The sequence below is a fragment of the Antechinus flavipes genome, chromosome 1, assembly GCF_016432865.1.
Source record: "Antechinus flavipes isolate AdamAnt ecotype Samford, QLD, Australia chromosome 1, AdamAnt_v2, whole genome shotgun sequence".
NCBI lineage: Eukaryota > Metazoa > Chordata > Mammalia > Dasyuromorphia > Dasyuridae > Antechinus > Antechinus flavipes.
The window spans coordinates 693,538,549-693,559,944 of record NC_067398.1 but is presented as its reverse complement, the minus strand read 5'-3'; the positions used below and the strand labels follow the sequence as shown (position 1 = coordinate 693,559,944).

The 21,396-nt window shown below is 38.1% G+C and overlaps 1 protein-coding gene across 1 annotated transcript in view; it reads left to right on the top strand.

Annotated features, from left to right (window-relative positions):
• Window positions 1-21,396, top strand: part of KNTC1 (kinetochore associated 1) — a 90,056-nt gene that overhangs the window by 18,595 nt on the left and 50,065 nt on the right. The window contains 21 exon segments of the mRNA XM_051972711.1: window positions 66-117; window positions 738-836; window positions 1,820-1,863; window positions 1,961-2,026; window positions 2,136-2,211; window positions 3,567-3,692; window positions 3,787-3,876; window positions 4,357-4,410; window positions 9,312-9,373; window positions 9,990-10,101; window positions 11,832-11,975; window positions 12,165-12,221; window positions 12,322-12,423; window positions 14,252-14,371; window positions 14,468-14,611; window positions 14,843-14,941; window positions 15,750-15,853; window positions 16,511-16,610; window positions 17,297-17,431; window positions 17,894-18,013; window positions 19,034-19,106. Of these exon segments, the coding sequence (XP_051828671.1) occupies window positions 66-117; window positions 738-836; window positions 1,820-1,863; window positions 1,961-2,026; window positions 2,136-2,211; window positions 3,567-3,692; window positions 3,787-3,876; window positions 4,357-4,410; window positions 9,312-9,373; window positions 9,990-10,101; window positions 11,832-11,975; window positions 12,165-12,221; window positions 12,322-12,423; window positions 14,252-14,371; window positions 14,468-14,611; window positions 14,843-14,941; window positions 15,750-15,853; window positions 16,511-16,610; window positions 17,297-17,431; window positions 17,894-18,013; window positions 19,034-19,106 (1,979 nt within the window).

Below are 21,396 nucleotides of genomic sequence, written 5' to 3'. Positions count from 1 at the left end.
TAAATATATTCAAGTTAACAACAATTATTGATCTAATGAAAGTGTCTTTCCCCCCCCCTTTTTAGGCAAGGCATTATCAATCTGAAATTAATAGCTCTAACTACTTCTACTAATCAGGTAAAGATATTTTTGATGACCTATTTCCTGTTATGGGTCAGTCTTGAAAAAACCGTCATTAGCAAAATTTAAAACTTGATGTTATTAGTGCTCAATGTATCAGCCCAGCTATCTGATTTTAAATATGTAAAGCAAACACTAATACAAAGAACCAATTTTTTTCCCTTCTAAAGCTTAGATTATGGTTATGATTTCTCTGTATCTTAAAATATATGTCAGGAAATAGGTGGTACTTGTGAGTGTTTTAAGCAGAACCTTGTAATTTTCCTCTTGAGAAATAAGGTTAATAGATTTCCCCCTTCTTGGCTGTCACAGTTAAATTTTTTCTAGTAGTGCTTGTGTTTGAGATGGATTCAATTTGATTACTGCTTCCAAATTAATAACATTGAGCTATCATGGAGCTCCAATCTAAAATTATTGTTAGATATGTGCTGAAAACCGGAACTTGTACCTAAAGAATCAGTGCTTTTTATAAGACTTGTACATTTAAAGAAACATCCCATAATAATTCCTGCCCAATCTAACTTTTAGCAGGTCTGTGCTTTATCTTCTGGATCTGATGATGATGAAGTAAATCACTTTCTGCTTTTTTTTTTTTTTTGATCTTGCTCTTGGTTAAGATGAGAAACCTCATGGTTTATTCACTACCTACAATGACCTTGCTTTATTCTCTGGAAGTTTCTGCTGTTTCTTCACTTGTCAGGACGGGAGTCAGCTCAGTAAGTTTTTATATACACAAACTTTTTCCCTCTTCCTCTCTCCCTCCCCCTCCCTTTTCTTTCCTTCCCTTCTTCCCTCCCTTACTGAACAGAAAATTTTTAAAACACTTCCTAATCTTTGTGGATTGCAGGGGGTGGGGGTGGGGGTAGGGGGGTCCTTTGGCAGTTCAGGAATATCCAGTCTCTTCTCAGAATCAGATTTTTAAATACGTGAGATAAATTACACAGGATTACAAAGGAAATAAATTCAATTGAAATAAAATTATCAAAAAATATACATATATATATTTTAATATAGCTTTTTATTTACAAGTTGTATGCATGGGTAATTTTTCAGCATTGACAATTGCCAAACCTTTTGTTCCAATTTTTCCCCTTTTTCCCTCCATCCCCTCCCCCCGATGGCAGATTGACCAATACATGTTAAATATATTAAAGTATAAATTAAATACAATATAAGTATACATGTCCAAACAGTTAAAAAATATATTTTTAAAAAGCCCATGTTCATAAATACAAACTTAAGAGCCCTTGCTTTAAAAAAAAATCACTAGTCTGTGCTCCAAATGGAATGTAATTGAATTTTTGGCTCACTTTTGGATTGATAAAAATCTTTACTGATTGCCATAATCTCAGATATATGTACAAGAACAATATTGGCCCTTTGAATTAAGATTAAAATAAAACTATTTCTTGAAATGCCAGCATATTTTTATTTAAATTTCTTGTTATAGAAATTAAATATTGAACTGAGATAAATTATTTTTATTTTTCATTTCTATGTAAATATTTCATAGGTTTTTTTTTGTTTTTTCTGATTTTCTGCCCTCTTACCTCTGCTGCTCATAGTATATATGTATCTTCTGGCACCAGAGTCTTAAGCTCCTTAAGGCAGGGACACTCTCATTTTTATTTTTGTTTAGTAGTAAGTGCTAGTAATTTTAGTAAGTGCTTAATCAATGCTGGTTGATTGATTTTTGCAGGACACAATTTACCTTCTGGAAGGAATTTACGAAAATGACCACAAGTAGGTAATATTTTCTATTTCTTCAGGCAGTCTGCACTTGTCTTTATTCTGAGCAGGGAACTAGAGGGATATTTCTAATGATTGCTGTTGTTTTCAGCTCCCCTGAAGGCTCTGTCTCCATTGTAGTACTTAGGTGTCTAACAGAAGCTTTACCAGAAAACAGGTAATTTCCTTTCCATGTTAATTAAGGAAATGGGCTTTAATTAACTAGTTAACAATTTTTTATTAATTGGCATTGTGTATTTTACTGTGTTTCTTTTCTAATTTTCCAGATTGAGTAGATTACTTCATAAGCACAAGTTTATAGAAGCTGAAAACTTTGCCATTAGTTTTGGACTGGATGTCGAGGTATTGGACTTCAGTGGCAGAAATCATAACAATGGATGGCAGATTGAGTTTGCTTATTAGGGAAAACAATTCCAGCAATTAGTGAGCACAATGAGCTTTGTTGGGAGGAACACAGGAACACCTTAAGGGAAAGCTGAGGGAAAAAGGAGGGTCCTATTGGGACAGGTAAGGGTGGGAACTCTGTGGCTTCTTTGAGCTTCCCCACTTTTTCTAGTATCCATTACAACACTGGCCACATAAACCTGCTGGTTTTAGCCAGCACATAAATGTTGACATACAGTGAAGAAACAATTGTAATGTCAATTTTTAAAAATCCTGGCACTTACTAAATCAATTAGTAGTTATTCCATATCTGATGAGCCCTGCCCTGTGCTAGAGAATGTGTGAAATATAAAAGTATTATAATAGGCCCTTTGGAAGAATTCATGATCTGTAGTCTGCATCTCATGGAGTATAATTTTTGATAGAGCAAGAATATAAAAGCATAGATCCTCAACCATTTGGTGATAGTTTAAACTAGGGACCAGGAAACTATAGCCCAAGAGTCACCTCTAGCCTTTTGCCCAGGGGACTCCAGTTTACCAAATCCTGGTTTAAATCTATCATTTCATGTTTTCCCCTCAATTTAAGTACAATAATGCCACTGATGAACCTGGTGACCCAAATGAAGATACGTCAAGACCAGTGGCTTTATTGGTCTGGGATGTCCTTCACTTAGTCACTTCTCATGGCAGAAGAGCCATTCTTAATTATATTTCTTTTTTTGAAGTTATTCAAGTATTGGGATTTTCCCTCTATTCCTATTCAGAAGTTACATGTGCCTGCCATGTTTTCTCCATATTCGGCATCTCAGGGATGGAGATTTTGTTTGTGGGGAAGATATTGAACTCTTGGGTTGGTTGGGCCATTCACAAGGTAGAGACCTTACTCAGGAAGGTGGTGCAAAACCCTTGGATTCTTTGATGCCAGCAGGATGCTGACTTAGAAAACCACAAGTAAACATTTTTGTGATATGGTACTTTTATTCATTTTGTTAAATATTTCCCAGTTATCTTTTTTTTTTTTTTTTTTTTTTTTGCAGTCAGTGTTGACCAAGGGGCTGTAGATTTGTCTCCTCTGCTTTAAGGCCACTAAGAAATGCTGGGAGGTGGGACATCTAGAAGGGGGAGTGCCCTGGCCCTGGAGTCTGGAGGACTTAGTTCGATCTCAGACACTTAGTATTTCCTGGTTATGTGGACTCTGGGCAAGCCACTTAACCCCAATGGCCTCTCCAAGAAAGAAAGAAAAGCTGGCAAGCAGGTCCTGCACTGTTTTATGTCACTGTGTGAGCTAAAATTGTTCTGTACATTTAACAGCTTGTGTATAAGGTGAAATCAAATGACCTGCTGGAAAGAATGGCTTTGTGTTCAGTAGGCACCTGTGAACCAACAGTTTGGCAGCAAGTTGTGGATGAAGCTAAAGAAAGTCTATGTAAAATCAAGGTATGTTGTTCATACCATGTACTTAGGGTATGTTAACTCAGTGGCCTGCATTTCAAGGGTCTCCAAATCTGACAGCAAATCATCTGCCACACAGGAGGACCAGTTTGTGGTGGATTACTGCCTGAAGGCGCAGTGGCCAACCTTCGAGACAGCTCAGGAGATGCTGAACTATGCCAAAGTCAGAGTAAGCTTTTCTACAGCTTCCTTTCCTCTTTGTTCTCTGTGTCCCTCTGGGCTGTAGTGGGTGTTGTAGGAGGGCTAGCATCTCTGAGCTGAGAGTGACCCAGCCATTTTCAGGATATGGCATAGTTTAGCATGAGACAGATGTAATGTCAGCTTTTAAAAACTCCAGCAGGAAAACATGGCAGTATAGCCATTCTTAATTATATCTGTTTTCTTGAAGTTACTCAAGTATTGGAGTTTTTTTCTCCTATTTTTATTCAAAAGTTACATATACCTGCTATGTTTTCTCCATGTTCTGAGCCTCAGTGATAGAGACAGTTGTTTTTAAGGTAAAATCATTTGTGTTGATTAAGGAAAAGTTTTCTTTTAATACTTTAAAAAAAAAAAAAACAAAATATTCTCATGAAAGAAAAATATCATGTTGCTCTCATTTGGTCACATCCTAATCTAACTTTGTATATTTCTTTTTCAAATGCCTTAGCTTTTGAAGAGAGAAGATAAAATGACCACTACTTTTTCACATAGCTTAACAGAGGTAAGTAATGAATGACAGTGTCTGATTTGTCTAAATATATATTTTTTACTAAGGTTTGCCTTGTTCTTACCGATATACTTTTAAAATTTACCCTTATATAAAATAGAGTATTTTCTCTTTATTTTTTTAATAAAAATCTTTTTATTTTCAAAATATATGCATAGATAGTTTTCAACATTCACCCTTGCAAAACAATATGTTCCAATTTTTTTATGATTTCTTTGGAGTGCAGAGAACACTGCAGGATCAAAGGGTGTGTGCACAGTTTCATAGCCCTTTGGGCATAGTTCCATATTGTTCTCCAGAGTGGTTGAATCAGTTCATAACTCCACCAATAATGTATTAGTGTTCCAGTTTTCCCATATCCCCTCTAAAATGGAATCTTTTCAAATGTCTGAAATAACTTGATGTTATTATAAATTAATCTAATATTTGTTTATAGCTGAGAAAAGTTAGTGCTTATTTACAATGATTTTCTCCTATTGTGATTCATTATTGGTCAGAAGGATCACTAATAATGACATAGCATAGAAGGATCACTAATAATGACAATAGCAATGTTTGCATGACAAATATCCCTCTTACTTATATTTATTATTTTTGACAAAACAGCTAGCTCAGCCTAACTTGTTGCCCTAATAACTTTCATATAAATCAATGTGGAGATTCTGGAGTAATTGATTTTGAAGGGGCCATGAAAATACTTTATGCTTCATGTGCTATTAATAACATTTCAAGGAGATGTTAGATATTCCACTGTGTTAAAATGACATTCTACTTAAGAGGGCTTAGAAATAATTTTATCATATCAACATTTTCTAAGTAGTGTTAAATATTGTCATGCAATCTCACCAGTATGTAGAGTCAAAAATATGTTAATGTATATGTGTACATATAAGTATACATATATCTGTATGTACATTTCATATATCTTTTAGTGATCTGTGATTTCATCACAGCTGTTCCTATTCCCACAAACTAGCATACTGCCAGACTTAGTAAGTGGTTTTTAACAATTGTTGTAATGAAAAGTTTACCCTGTTGCCCATTCTTGTGGTGAGTTTAGTTGGGATGATCCTGGTACAATATATATTTGGTCCCTCACTGGACCCATACCTGAAGTCTTTCCAGCTTGGCAGAAACTTGCCAAATTTTGTTTCACCGACATAGTTTTTTAAAAATTATTATTATTATTTTAATATTTTATTTTATTTTATAATAACTTTATATTGACAGAACCCATGCCAGAGTAATTTTTTTTAACAACATTATCCCTTGCACTCGCTTCTGTTCCGATTTTTCCCCTCCCTCCCTCCATCCCCTCCCCTAGATGGCAAGCAGTCCTATATATGTTAAATATGTTGCAGTATATCCTAGATACAATATATGTGTGCAGAACCGAGCAGTTCTCTTGTTGCACAGGGAGAATTGGATTCAGAAGGTAAAAAACAACCCGGAAAGAAAAACAAAAATGCAAATAGTTCACATTCGTTTCCCAGTGTTCTTTCTTTGGGTGTAGCTGCTTCTGTCCATCATTTATCAATTGAAATTGAGTCTTTGTCAAAGAAATCCACTTCCATCAGAATACATCCTCATACAATATCGTTGTCGAAGTGTAAAGTGATCTCCTGGTTCTGCTCATTTCACTTAGCATCAGTTCATGTAAGTCTCTCCAAAGCCTCTCTGTATTCATCCTGCTGGTCATTTCTTACAGAACAATAATATTCCGTAACATTCATATACCACAATTTACCCAGCCATTCTCCAATTGATGGGCATCCATTCAATTTTCAGTTTCTAGCCACTATAAACAGGGCTGCCACAAACATTTTAGCACATACAGATCCCTTTCCCTTCTTTAGTATTTCTTTGGGATATAAGCCCAATAGAAACACTGCTGGATCAAAGGGTATGCACAATTTGGTAACTTTTTGGGCATAATTCCAGATTGCTCTCCAGAATGGTTGGATTTGTTCACAGTTCCACCAACAATGCATCAGTGTCCCCGTTTTCCCGCATCCCCTCCAACATTCATCATTATTTTTTCCTGTCATCTTAGCCAATCTGACAGGTGTGTAGTGGTATCTCAGAGTTGTCTTAATTTGCATTTCTCTGATCAATAATGATTTGCCAACATAGTTTTAAGAACCCCCAACTCACATTTGTACCATAAAGACACATCAAAGTTAGATTTCTAGTGTAGGTTTCCTCCAAGAATGTTTTTCTGTCTCTGTTAATGCCTTTCATCCAAGACTTCTGAAATACTCTTTATTTTTAGTTTTTAACATTGTATGGAGAGAGGGAGGATTATGGGAAGATGGTGGAGTAGATCAGTAAATGTCAAACTCTCCAGATTTCCTCCACAAACAGAACAAATTTGTGCCCCAGGGCAAACATAGATAGGTGCAAAATTAAGACAATTTGGGACAGAACAGGGGTCCTCCTGTTATAAATCAGGAAGATCCTAAAAAGACCCCAGCTTGATGTGAAGTGCAAGCACCTCCAGGGTAGCTTCAGCACTCAGTGAGGACTCCTCCCCCCTCTTCCCCCCCCCCCCCCAAGCGTTGGGGCTAGCTGGGTTTGACTGGAGCCTCACTGGGAACCATAAGAACTTTCACCTCCAAGACCTGGAAGACTGAGTGAACCTCACTTGATTAGAAATGTAAGGTCCAGCTGTGCTTCAGAGACAAAGCTCTGGGCCAGAAGGAACCGGTGAGCTCAGAAGCAGTGGGTTGGGCACCTGGAGGAGGGGGGAGCTTTTGGTTTGAGGTTCTAAATCAGAGGGGAGAGCCGAAGGGAAGCTAGAGGCACCACCCCAACCCCAGGATTCGAGATGCTTACACTAATACTTATTGAAAAAAAATGAATTGGCAAAAAAGAACTCAATCATAGAACTTGCTATGGGAATAGGAAATGCTAGGATTCATCTTCAGAGGAGAACACTGAAGTAAAAAAAGCTTCTAACCCAAAGAGTAACAGTGAATGGTTCCCTGCCCAGAGAGAATTTATAGAACTCAAAAAAGAGTTTGAAAATCAAAAGAGAGTCATTAAGGAAAAACTAAAAAAATAAAAATAAAAACCATCCAAGAAAAACAAGATGATGAAAAAAAAAAAGTTAACCAACTAGAAAAGGAGATACTGCATCTTAAAGACAAATATAATTCTTTGAAAAGTAAAATAGAGCCAGTGAAACTAAAAGACAAAGAAATAACAAAACAACATAAAGAATGGAAAAAAAATTAGAACAGAATATGAAACATCATGTAAGAAAAACAACAGATTTGTAGAACAGATTGAGAAGAGAAAATATAAGGATAATTGGACTACTTCAAAGCTGTGACAAAAAAAGAACCTTGATACAATGCAAGAAATCCAAGAAAATTGTCCTGGAGTGATAGAACATGAGGGGAAAGTAGAAATAGAAAAAAAAAAAAAAATCCACTGGTCATTACCTCAAAAAGACTCTGTGAAAAACATATAGGAATATCATTGCCAGATTTTGAAACCTCTAGATCAAAGAGAAAAATTTGCAAGGAGCAAGAAAAAAACAATTTAAATATGCTGGAACTATAATTAGAATTGTATAGGATTTAACAGCAGCCATCAGGTTCTGGAATCATATATATTGTAATCAAAAGAACTAAGCCTGAAGCCAAAAATATCATATCTAGCAAAATTATATTATTAAATGGGGGGTGGGGGGAGAGACATTCAGCAAACTTGCATATTTTCAGTACTTTCAACCAAACCCAAATTCAAGAGAAAATTTAATACGTAAGAGCTAGTATCAAAGATTAATTTCAGGGGCAAATTGTTTATTTTTTTTTTTTTACACAGAAATGTATACTGTATGTTTAAAAGTGACTTTAGCAATTGGGTGTAAAGATTGGGGCAGAGTTGAGTATGATCTGACCCTTAAAACTCGAAGCCACCTAGGAAAAACTAAAAATAGTAATTTTGTTACACAAATGAAGTGCAGAGGAAGAGTAGATAATGAGGCATTATCGGGGGGAAGAGGACTTGAAGTTTTCTAAAACCTACTCACATCAGGAATGGGTTAAATAAGCAACACTACATATATACCATGAAGGGTATAGCACCCTCCAAAACCTATAAAGAAATAAGGGGCAAGAGTTGTGTGAAGGGGATAAGCAAAGGATGAGGAAAGAAGACAAGGAAGAGATCCATAGGTAGTAGGAAGTTAAGTATTGGAAGGCAAGTTAAGGAGCAGAATTAAAGCAGAAGAGTTAGCAGGGATAGGAAAGAAAAGGTATACATAAATTCTACAAGGATCAGAAATATAATTTATTAGGGAAAAAATATGGCTAGTAATCTTTGATTTTAGATAGTCAAACTTAATGATTCAATCAAGAGAGAAATCTATGTGAACTATAATATTGTTTTCGATGCATGTTTACATATGGATGAATGCATGTGGGTATATATGTGTGTGTGCATGTTGCTCTATGTATATGTCTATATAGATATATGTGTATGGGGCAGGTTGTGTGGGTGTGTCTATGTGTATATATAATATATAAGTATATATAAATATATCTGTGATTAGTTATAGCCTGTTTGGGGAAGGGGTGAGGACAAAAGGGGAAAAAAAAATAAAATAAAAAATGTGCAGCAGAAAACAAAAAAACCACCAACAAGGAGAATTTGGACACTGATGAATAAAATTTGTTCTATATTTTATGTATATAGATATATCCTTTGAACTGGCAATTTATTGTCATATATTTTGTATTCTCCCCAAAGTTCTGTTGGGTACATGACAATGTTCTAATTTTTGTTTTAGTTTTCCTTTTCTGTCTTTTTTCTTTTTTTTTTTAAATTAAAAAAGAGAGAGAAATATTGCATGGAAACAGTATATATTTATTTTATTTCTATTCTAGGTATTAAAAGCCCGTGCCAAGTTGGCTACTTTTTATGGAGCATTTGGACCAGACAAATTCAGGTTTATATTTTTACCGGTTTTTAAGTTTTAAGTTATGTATTAAATCTATGGCATGTATCATAGATGAATTATTTTTATTAGCTAAGCTAGAAAAGGGAAACAAAATTTGTTTTCTGGTGATTCAGGATTTTATTTCCTGCTAAATGGTCAAATTAATGCCTTATGAAGAAATAAAAAAATTCTTTTTAATATTCTTGGTTAGAATCTTCTCCCCTTTCCCTGTTTCCTCATATTTTTATCCCCCCCTCTCCTTGCTGTTTCTTTTAATCTATATTTGTTGATTTGCCCAAATATTGTTGTTTAGTCAGTCTGACTCATCACCCCTTATCCCTGGGATTTTCTTAGCAATTTTATATATTTGAGTGGTTCGCCATGAGTTTCTCCATTGAGTCCCCATTTTACAACTAAAGAACTGAGGTAATTAGGGGTTAAATGACTTGCTTCAAGTCACACAGGGAGTGTCAGAAGTCAGATTTGAACTGAGATCTTCTGACTCCAGGCAATGCTCTATCTACTCGCTGCAAAACCCATCTATCCCATATGTGTCACATGTATAATTCATATTATGGAATAATTTTCTGACAAATGATTACTTTTTTCTTTTTTGCTATCTTAGTGGAATCCGTTGGATTGAATTTCTGAAAAATGAAGATGTTCTAAAGGATATCTATTTTCAGCTAAAAGAGGGAAACCTTTCTTGTGCACAGTTTCTTTGGCTTCGTCATCGAGTAAGAAATTTTATATTTTTATTTGAATGACTCCGTAGCTTATGGAAAGATTATTAAATGAACACCGGAGATTAATCTTTTAGGAATGACATGTTGAATTTAAATTTCTTACCACTTGGAGCAAATAATGTTCTATTCCAGTCTATTCAAAGATGTAAATTTGCTCTCTGGTTATGAAATAACTTGGAAGGTACAGTATGGCTCCATTATAATTGTTGAATAATTGATTCATTACTCTGAATTTTTCTCATTTGGTCTAACTGTTCTTTATTATTCAAACATAGATTTGGAGTCTTCGATCTATAATGCACCATCTTCCCCAGTGAAAGTAAAGTGGAATTTCTCATATTCTTTTGAGATTACAAAAATGACCCAAATGCATTTGTTTGGAGATTAATGAAAGTATCCTCAGTAGCATCAGTGAAACTCAGTGGCTGCTTGGGGTGGGAGATGGATCATGCTATAATGATAGCAAGTTGAACAAATAGTTCCATTGAGCTTTCCACAGGCAGCCAAGTTTCTGGTGACAAAGCACTTTCCCATATTTCTTCAGGACAGCAATATATAGCTCACTCACCTCACTTTTGCATTATCATCCAGCTCTCTAGAAACTCAACAAAATAAGACAAACCTGGAATCCTGATTCCGCATGATTGTTTTTAAGCACCTTTAGGTATATAGGTCATAACTTTTCCCAAATGGACAATATGAAAACATTTAACATTAATTGTATCATCTTAAAATCTTTGTTCTTCTATTGTGAAAAGCCCTAAATCTGACACTACACTATGATTTGAGGGCCCATTGCATCTTTTATATAGGATAAGTGGTTGCCCTCTGAAATCAATGGATTAAAAACCTGCAAGTGCCGAAGTTTTATATTAATAGATAGAAAGCTTGATCCTTTTTCTACATTGGGATTGTATCACAGGTTCAGAATCAATGTGTGTGTTATTGCTACCCTCAAAAATAAAAATAATAACTTACCATTGCTCATGGTTTGCAGCATCTTGTTCTCACAGGAGACATTATGAACATTCAGTAGTTCATTGCCATCAGTGAAGGTAATCCCTCTCTTGATTCAAATTGCCAGCTCACTTTCTTCGGCTTTTACCCTAAATTGTCTGTGGAACATCTTACCATGATTGAGACCTCTTTGCTTTTCTTGATCTTGGAACCACCCACCTGTGGTTCTGATCATAAAAGATATTTGCAGCATGCATGTGCTCACAAGTCATCCTTTTTGTGATACACTCTTTTTTTTTCAAATAAGTAAACTGAGGCACAAAAGATCATATGACCTGCTTCTGAGTCATAGAGTCAGTAAGAGCCAGAACCAGAGCAGGTTCTCTCTATTTGTTTGCCATCTTTCATTTTATTCATTGATGGTAGAATGGCAGAGCTCATTATCAAGTCAGTGACAAAAAGCATTTATTATGTCAGGCACCTTTATATCTTAATATTATTGTGTCACTGTAAAGTTATATTAGGTATTAGTTTTGAACCTCCTTTGTCTTTCTTAGTGGGTGTCTTGGCTGTGTTCTGGGAAGATATATTGATCTCGAAGTTCACAAAGTGCAGACCGTCCTAGGGGACTAGTCAGCTTGTACATTGTCTGCTACTGGAGGACAGAGCATCTTTCCTGATGGCTCGCTGTTCTGCTGATACAGCTCTCCGTCAGTTTGTGTAAATTCTTAGGAACAAATCCAAATAATTCACTGTGTTTTTAGGCAGATTTTGAGAGCAGATTTGATGTGAACAAGCTGGACACTTTGCTGAACTCAATTAGCACAAGTATCCCCATGCGAGAGCTTTGTCTGTGGCTTCAGAGTGATGTGATTCCATTTGTGAAAAGTATCTTACCAGATGGGCAGGTAAGCGCCTGCTGCTCCCCAGCTCAGCCTCTTGGATCTGCTCCTTTCTCTTCTTCCTTGGCTTTTTCCTCAGAGTCCATTCATTTAACAGCAGTTCTTACTTTGTGTGAAAATGGGTTTTTTTGGAGTTCTGTGTACACACAGGGACAAGAGCATGCATTTAGTTTGAGAACAATCTCTCTCTTTCAGAGAATCCTTGCAAAATGGTTGGAGCAAGCAGCAAGGAATCTTGAATTAACTGATAAGGTAATAAGAGTGTAATTAATACTGAAAAAGACTTAGGCTCTGGGTAATTCTTTTGGTGGCTCTCCTAGTGATCTCTCTTGGTATCTGATATTGTTTACAGGCAAACTGGCCAGAGAATGGACTTGAGGTGGCCCAAGTGTTTTTTATATCTGAAAATCCAGATTCCTTAGGGTGGATGTCTTCCTGCCAGTCCATCGTGTTGGTATGATGTTTAGATGATAAAGTTATGTTAAGTTATGTAGCAGAAAAGCCCTGAGAATTTCTGTGAATCCATTGTGAGGAATTGGAGCATCAGGAAATAGGCAAAGGGCTCTTATCCTGTGTTCACCCCCTCTGTGTTTTTCTTCTGGATGTAGAATTTTGAAAGTATTTCATTAATCCATTTTTTTGGCCACTTGAAATTATTCAAAAGAACAATATAAATTCCTCCATTGAAAAAACAATATGGAAAAAAAAAAAAAACTTAAAGGGAACATTTTCCAGTTAGTAAAGATGATAAATTCCTTTTAAAAAGTGAAATTCTTAGTAAACCATGGTTAACATTGGTTTGTCAAGGCTTTATTAGTCCAGTTACAGCCTTAATTTGAATAATTAAGCCATGCCAGAGTTCATCTCATCATTTTGAAGATTTTTGTGGCTTAAAGAGCAAGTTTCCAAAAGGACTCACTAGAAGAATTTGCAATGGACTTGTTACCCTTAGGACAGCATTGTTATAAGATGAAGTTTCATTTCCAGTACACAAAGCTCAGGGAATAGAATTCTTGATCCTCTGTGGATTTATTCTGAAATTAATTAAATATCTGTTGTTTTTTCTGTCTCTTGAACATTAAGTTCTTAGTACCTCATAAGATGGTGTTTGATATTTCTTGGGGAGAATTTCTTTACTCTCCTCTTAGGAGGGAAAGAAAGGGAATAAGGAATTTATATAGTACCTATTATGTTTCAGGTACTGTGCTAAGTGCTTATCACAAATATCTATTTGATCTTCATGATATCCTTGTAAGATGCAAATATTAATAACCTTATTTTATAGATAAGGAAACTGAGTTGCACTGAGGTTAAGCGACTTACCCATGACTGTATATAGTCAGGATTAGGGGCAGGATTTGAAACAAGTCTCGTCAATGCTAGCATTTTTTTCCAGCATGCTGAATGCTAGAATAAGATGATTAGATGATTCAGATTCATGTGTAAGATTTTTAAATTGTCAAATGAAATTTGACAAACTTGTCAAATTCAGAAGCTGTTATAAGTTAATTTAGTTTAAAATACTTTGACAAAAATAGAAGTCTCATGTTGTGGATTTTTTAGCTTTTTAGCTCCTAGACTGACAATATTAAGTCTTATCCTGTGTTCAATTACCAGATCAAGTGAAATATTAAACATAAAGTGCTCTGAAAAGCTTAAAGCACTATATAAATATGAGCTCTTTTTATGTTGTTGTTTTTAATAATGAGGAGGAAAAGACTTGCCCTGGAGAAAGGCTTCTTTGATAGAGACTTGAGCTTGAAGTTAAGAGAGTCGGACGTGCATTTAGGTTTAAATGTGACCCTTATTTAGTTGTATGACATTTGTATGTGTGACACTATCCTCTGCGTGCTGTAAGCAACTCACTGGAATTTATCTACCAAGATAAAAACATGTGATATGGTAGAATCATGGATCCTTGATAAATTTGCACGTTAGTCTAGAGTTACCCTGAGTCTTCTAAAAAAGTAAACTACTTTAGAAATTATCTTTGGCCTGGGTGAATACACAATGAAAGCCTTTAAAAAAAATCCTTCCAGAATGAATAAGTGAAGGAATGTATAGAAAAGCATTTGTGAGACACTAGGGATACAGATGGGAGGAGGCGGTAGCTCTGCTCTTTTCCCATATTAATTGGGGGAGACAATATGCTACCTGTAAAGGAGGCCCACCGCAGGGCAGATGGCAAGAGTAGGCTGCCCTTGAGAGGGCTGTTGGCTGATGTGTAAGAGCTAATCCTGTAACATATAAGATGCTTGTGTGCTAACAATGCTTTATTTCAGAAGGATTATCAAAACACTGAAGAAGTCTGCCATTTGAAGAAGCTGGTGAATAACCTGCAAAACCTAATCAAACTGTACAGGAAATACAATTGCAAGTTGGCTCTCTCTGAGTTTGAGAAGGTAAAATGCTTGATTCCATGAATGGCTACCCTCACAGCACTCTTGCCTCCTACTCAGAGCTTATCAGATCAAGGTTTTCTGTCTTCCGGCTTTTAGGAGAACACTACCACCATTGTGTTTCGGATGCTTGACAAAGTTTTGGCCCCAGAACTTATTCCTTCCGTCTTAGAAAAATTTGTAAAATTGTACATGAAGGAGCATAAGCTGGAAGAGGAACCACTTCTTTTGCTGTACATTAAGGTGAGCTTCATCTCAGGCGTTCTCATGTGCAAGCTGTGTCCTGGATGCACACCAGATGTTGGACTCCTGGAAGTTCCTAGACATCAGCTCTGGGGTTTCTCAGCACACTGCTGGTCCTAATAGTGGATTGAATCTTGTCTCAAGAATTATGGGGTTTTCCCATTCAGCAGCCATCCCTTTGTGTTTGAAGGCAGTTGATTTTTCTTCCCTGATTTATTTCTCATTTTTCAGGATATGTTGGAGAGATGTAGTTGCAAATCTGCATCACTCTTTGAGACTTCCTGGGAGTCCAAAGCCATGGCGATTATAGGCTGTTTGTCTGATGTGGATGTAAGTACCCACTACTCAGCAGCTGGGATGTACTGCATCTCGATTTTGGTTATCCATGCTACAAATAGCTGTTGAGCACCTGTTATGTGCAGAATGCTAAGTACAAGAATAGACAGAATATGATCCCTGCCTTCAATAATCTTACAACCTCGTGTAAGAGATGAGGCACATCCATGCATAATCATGATAAAAAGCAACATGGGGTAAATGCTTTATAAATAATAGATACTAGAGAATTTCTGAGGAGGAGCTTGCTTCTGCCTGGGGTATAAAAAAGCTTCGGGGAAGAGGCAGCATTCAGACTAGCCCTTGATGGATGGGTCAGATTTTGATACCAGAATCAAAGGAGAGGGCATCCCAGTACCAGCATGAGTTGAGATATGGACGGAGGAAGTCATGAGATGGTTGGGCTACTTCAAATAAACCAGCATGCTTGAAGTACCAGGTTTTAGAGGTAATTTAAAAAGAAGACGATGATGATAATTTCTGGAGAGGTAGATTAGAGGCAGATTATGGAAGATCCTGAATTTGCAGAGCTTTTAACAGTGCAAATGAGTGCATTGGGAAACTTGTCTCTTGAAAATAGCAATTTCTTTTAAAAAATGAAATCAGAATATTGTTTAAAATAAATACAGCAAAATAACCCTAAAGTGGCCACATGCATGCATGGTAAGTTGAAATAATATGCATGACCTTGTTTAGAAAATTTGAGACGAGGAGATGTGAACAAATGGTGGGATGAAGTTAAGGGGGAAGGCCCCGCACCACAATATAGGGATTTCTTGTAATGGCAGCCTGACTCTTGTAGCTCATCTTTGACGCCGTGCTGCAGATCATGTATGGGGCCGTAGTGCCCTGGAGCACAGCCGTAGAACAGCTGGTGAAGAAGCATTTGGAAATGGACCATCCCAAGTAAGAATCCATTTTGTTAAACCTTTAACATTTAGGTCATTTCAATGGGCTGTGTTAATACCAGTGGGCAGCTTGGTGGCACAGTGCACAGAGTGCCAGGCCTGGAGTCAGGAAGACTCATCTTCCTGAGTTCAAATTCAGCTTCAGACACTTTGTAGCTGTATGATGAGTCACTTTATCCTGTCTGCCTCAGTTTTCCTCATCTGTCAAAAGAGCTGGAGAAGGAAATGGCAAACCATTTCACTATCTTTGCCCAAAAAATCCCAGATGGGCTGACAGAGAATCAGACATGACTGAAAAATAATTAAACAATATTAACACTAATGTTGGGAGAAACTGAGGAAAGCCCCCAGCAAGTTGGAGAACCCCTGGGCCAGATCTTTGGGAAAATGTAAGCAAGAGCCCTCTAGGGAGGGCAGCAGTCAGGTGGTGAGCTTTCTTTTTAGGGGCAATTCCTTCATCAACTTTGTGGAGCCTGGTACATGTCTGCTAATTGAGTGAATTGAGATCCTAGATCTCTCTGAGTGAGGGAGCCAAGGGGAGGATCCAGTGACATTACATTTGTAAAGTGCCACACACACAGTGCCCCTGTCACATAGTAGGTGCTATGTAAAAATGCTAGCAACTGCTCACTGTACAAGGACCTTTGTTTTCTAGAGTGAAATTATTACAGGAAAGTTACAAATTAATGGAGATGAAGAAACTTCTACGAGGTTATGGAATAAGAGACTCACATCTTTTAAACAAGGAGATAATGGTAAGGAAGAGTCTGCACTCATTTACTCCGTCAATTCCCTCTGTTCTTAGCAGCGTCATAGAAGCCAATGGAGCTCTTTTTCTCTAAAAGCATCATCTGGGGACTCTCTGGTTCCAAGTTAGGCTCAGTCTCGACTTTTCCAGTGACATAGGACACTTCTGGCCCTCAGTTTCCTCAACTCTGAAATGAAGCTGATGGCACCATAGAACACCAGACCTTGAGATAGAAAGCCTTACTGGCTGTGTAATCCTGGGCAGGTCACTTCACCCTGTCTGCCTCATTTCCCCATCTGTCAAATGAGCTGGAGAAGGGAATGGCCAACCACTTCTGTATCTCTGCCAAGAAAACCCCAAATGGGATCACTAATAGTTGGATGTGATTGAAACGAATGCACAATTAAAAAATATATGAATTGAACTAAAGAGTGTCTAAGGTTCCATTTAAGATTCAATAGTTTGTTATCTGTGATTACTGTTTTTTAAAATAGATTAAAATTTTTTTTGTCATTTTTTTTTTTTTGGAGTAAGAAATTTTTCAGCTCTTTGCTTACATTAGAATCATAATTGAAGACCCTTTCTAAGAATATACAACTTCCCGAGGTGTTCTGGGTTCTCTTAATCAGATTTCTTTATCCTTACGGCATAATTTCCCAAAAAAAAGTAAGATTGATTTGTGCTTTGTTTCAGAGAGTCATCAGATACATCCTTAAACAAAATGGCCCAACCTCTCTCGAAGATGCTTTAAAGGTAGCTCAAGCATATCTATTGTCTAAAGATGAAATCTACAGCTTAAGGATCATTGACCTGATAAGCAGAGAGCAGGTACGTTGACTCAGAGAACCGGTGAATTGCACTGACAGATGTGTGAGCCATGATTCGGGGGTAAAGGAGAGCCCGTGTTCTTGTGGCTGTGGCCACTGAGAGTAGCTTCAAACCCTTTATTTCTTATGGGCCCATAACACCAGAAACAATCATTTCTGGTGTCCTATCTTTGTGCCCATGGATCCAAAGTATGGCAGGTCTCACTTCATATTCTTCATGTTGGTGGGTCTCTTTTTTTGGTGATTCTTAAAACTAATACAGCAGAAATTGAGTTTCATTTCAGCATGGGCTTGTGTGGAGAGCATTTGGTGCTTGCAAAGCCTTTTAGTGGCTCTTTTGTCTGTTAATCTATATTCTCTTAAAAGACACTTTCATCTTTAAGTAAATGAAAAACAAAAGACAAGGCATGGGGACAAATTGTAAATGACGTCCATTTTTGACATTTTCCTGTAATGTTTGTAGGGTGAAGAATGCCTATCTCTCTTGAAATCCCTGCCTCCTGCTGAAGCTGAGAAAACTGCAGAAAGAGTGATTATATGGGCACGCTTAGCACTCCAGGAAGAACCAGATCATTCCCAAGAGGTATTATTTACATTTGATGAAGCGTCTCGAGAATGGGAATCAGGCCATGCTTGGGAATATTTGGGGCTGGTCACATAGATTTAGAGACTGACTAAGATCTATCTCTTTAAATTTCACGAGTGGATTAATGACTGAATTTGTAGGCAGATGTCCTGAGTTATAGAATAATTGCTCATTTCCATGTGATTTGGAGTTGAGCATAATCCCGGAGATGAAAAAATCTGAAAGGCCAGCTTGGTGCTTTGGACCCTCCTTCCCACTGTCTTCTGCCAATTAAATTTCCTCATGTGTAAAATGAGCTGCAGAGGAAAGGACAAAACCACTGCAGTATCTTTACCAAGAATACCCTAAATGGGGTCACAAAGAGCCAGATATAACTAATCAGCTAAACAACAAATCCAAACTAGTTTATGAAGCACTTCATATACATGCGGGAGCAGTGGAAAGATTACTAGATTTGGGGTTGGAGGACCTGGATTTGAATTCTGGCTCTTCTAATAACTAAGGATGGATCTTTGGCTTAACCTTTCTCTTGTCATAGTCATGTAGTGACAGGGGGTGGGTAGCGTCCAATCCAAATCAATCTCTCTGACCAAAGTGTTGAATATGGTCAGAAACTCTCTACAAAGAACATTGCAAGGAATGAGTTGGGAAGAGGAAAGGAAGAAAGCAGCCAGCTGAAGTCCTTCACAGGAAATGGGAAAGGGGAAAGGGTAGCTCTTGTGTTTTCACTGCAAGCATTACCAGACATATTATAGCCGACCAGACAAGTTACAGCAAGCACCATTGGAGGATTAACAGGAAGAATTTTATTTGAAGATTGCAGAATTCTTTTAATGCAATTGTACCTAACCTAAAGTATAAACAGATTGTCACAGATTTTTGAATTTATTGTTGGGACAATATTAATGGGACTTTTTTTTTTTCTTTAAAACTGTTGTAGATTTCTGAATGTATTTTGCTTTTTGTTAAAATTAATCTAAGGTGGAAGAGAATTTCATTGAGTCATTTGCATTTCAGGATAAAATACAGAGGATATCCATAGTAAGGACAACTGTAAACATTATCAAAGCTCTACGTGACATTCAGAAAGGCAAGATTTCTGTTGTGATTTTATTTCTTGGTGTAGCATAGAGACTTTTTAATTCTTTAATGGAAGCTTGGGGCTCTTTAATGCTTCTGCATTTACCATCTGAGCTTCCTTCATTTTCCCTATCCTCTAAGATTAAACACCTTTTCTGCTTGTCTCTAACCTTCCTTGTTATCCATCATCCAGATACACCAGCCTCTCTATGAGTCTCCCCTTGTTGTGCCCTCCTAGGGCTGCCTTTTGTTTGTTCATCCCCACAAGGCTCCCTTGTTTCCTTGGGTCCCTTGCCTTCCTTTTCCATTGGAACCACGTTTCTTGTCATCCTTGAGTTCATACTCTTCCCACCTTCCAGCATTAACCTGAGCCTGGAACACTCCACATTTCTCCCTGGATCCTTCACTGCTGACTCTCACAGCGCCATAGCCTGAGTTGGCCCGCCTTTGCTCCATCTGCCGCTTTTAGGCCCTTGCTTTGGCCACCATTGCTCAAGAACTTTTTGTTGATGTTTCTGGCCTGCCTTGTGATTCTTAGATATTCTGGATATCCTGCCACGTTTCCTAACCGCCGCCAGCTCCTCTTCACGCCTTTCCTTCTCTTCCCCACCCTGGCTAATCACCTTTCTGTCAGCTCTGTCAGCTCCCTCATCTCTCCAGCTCCTCCTGGATCTCGGCCTTCAGTTGCCCTTCTCTTTCACTGCCGAACTTGCCCAGTCACTTGAACTTGATTCCGCTGCTTCCTCCCCTGCTCTCCCTCCTTCTGTGAGCCCTTCCCCTCTTTGTGCCTAGCCCTGTGCCTCGCCACCTCGGTCTTTAATAAATGTTTGTTAAGTTCATGGTGGTTCCCCAATCTATGCTTTTAAAGGAGATTCAAGATAAATCTCAAGTGTTTCATCACCAGCTGTCAGCTTTGCTGGCTCATCCAGTCAGGAAGGGCCTTCCCTCTGACAGACTCGGGCACTGCCCTTCTGCCTCCTGACTCCTTCATAGGGGTCATTGGTCAAGTTAGCTGAGAACTGGTGCTCGGTCCCAGGCCTCTGAACTTGTTCCAGCTCTTTTCCCCTGTGCTCTCCTTCCTCCATGGGATGGTGAGCCCTCCCCACTGTTCTCCTCACAGGATAGGGACACATACCCACAGTCAACTTTTGTGATGCTGCTTATGTGAACCTGACTTAAATCAGGAGAAGCAGAGTTGAAATCCTGCCTCTGGCCCTTGTGAACTGTTGGGGGGACCCTGGCCACCTTGTTTGATATCTGCCTGCCTCCAGTCTCTCTCCACTCCAGTGCTTCCTCTTTTCAGCTGTCAAATTGATTGATGAAAGTCCCAAGCTCAGCACACTTTTGCCCCATTCAGCCAAATTCAATCACTCTTTGTTACCTTCTAGCTCAAATAGGAATTGCTCTGTTTGGCTTCTAAAGCCCTGGCCACATCTTAACTTTCCAGTCTTCTTACACCGTTTTTTTTTTTAACTTCCATATATTCAGCAATCTAGTGACATTGTCCTCCTTGCTATTCCTTACACAAAACACTCCATTTCTCCATGCCTACAATTCTCTGTTTTCTCATTTCCTTCGGCTTCCTTTGAATCTCAGCAAAAGTCTCACTTTCTGCAGAAAAGCCTTTCCTGGTCTCATTTAATTTAAATGCTTTTCTTCTCTTGATTTTCCTTCTCTCCATCCTTCCCTCCTTCTTTCTTCTCTTCTCTCCCTCCTCTTCCTCTTCCCCCTCCTCCCTCCCTTCTCCTACCCTCACCCTTCCTCTTCTCCCCCTCGTCTCTCCTTTTTCCCTTTCCTCCTTCTTCCCTTCCCTCCCTCCTTTCTCTCCTCCCTCCCCCTCTTTCCTCCCTCTCTCCCTCCTCCCCCCCCTCCCCTTCCTCCTTTCTCCCTCCCCCCTCCCCTTTCCTTCCTTTCTTTCAGTAAAGCAATTAGGGTTAGTGACTTGCTCAGGGTCACACAGCTAAGAAGTGTTAATTGTCTGAGGCCAGATTTGAACTCGGTCCTCCTGAATCCAGGTTTGGTATTCTATCCACTGCACCATCCTGCTGGACCCTTGATTTTCTCCAGTTTATTCTGTCTGTATCTTCTTTGTACATAGTTGTATATGGCTGCTTTCCCCCATTAAACTGTGAACTTCATAGAAGTATAGACTGTTTTTTGTTGGTTTCCCCAGGTTCAGCACAACGTCAGACACATAGTAGGTGTTCCATAAAGATATCTTGACTCAGGCAACCTCTTAGGAAAATAACTTGAATTATCTGTATGCCATAGACGTATTCATTGAAAGAGTTCACAGTACT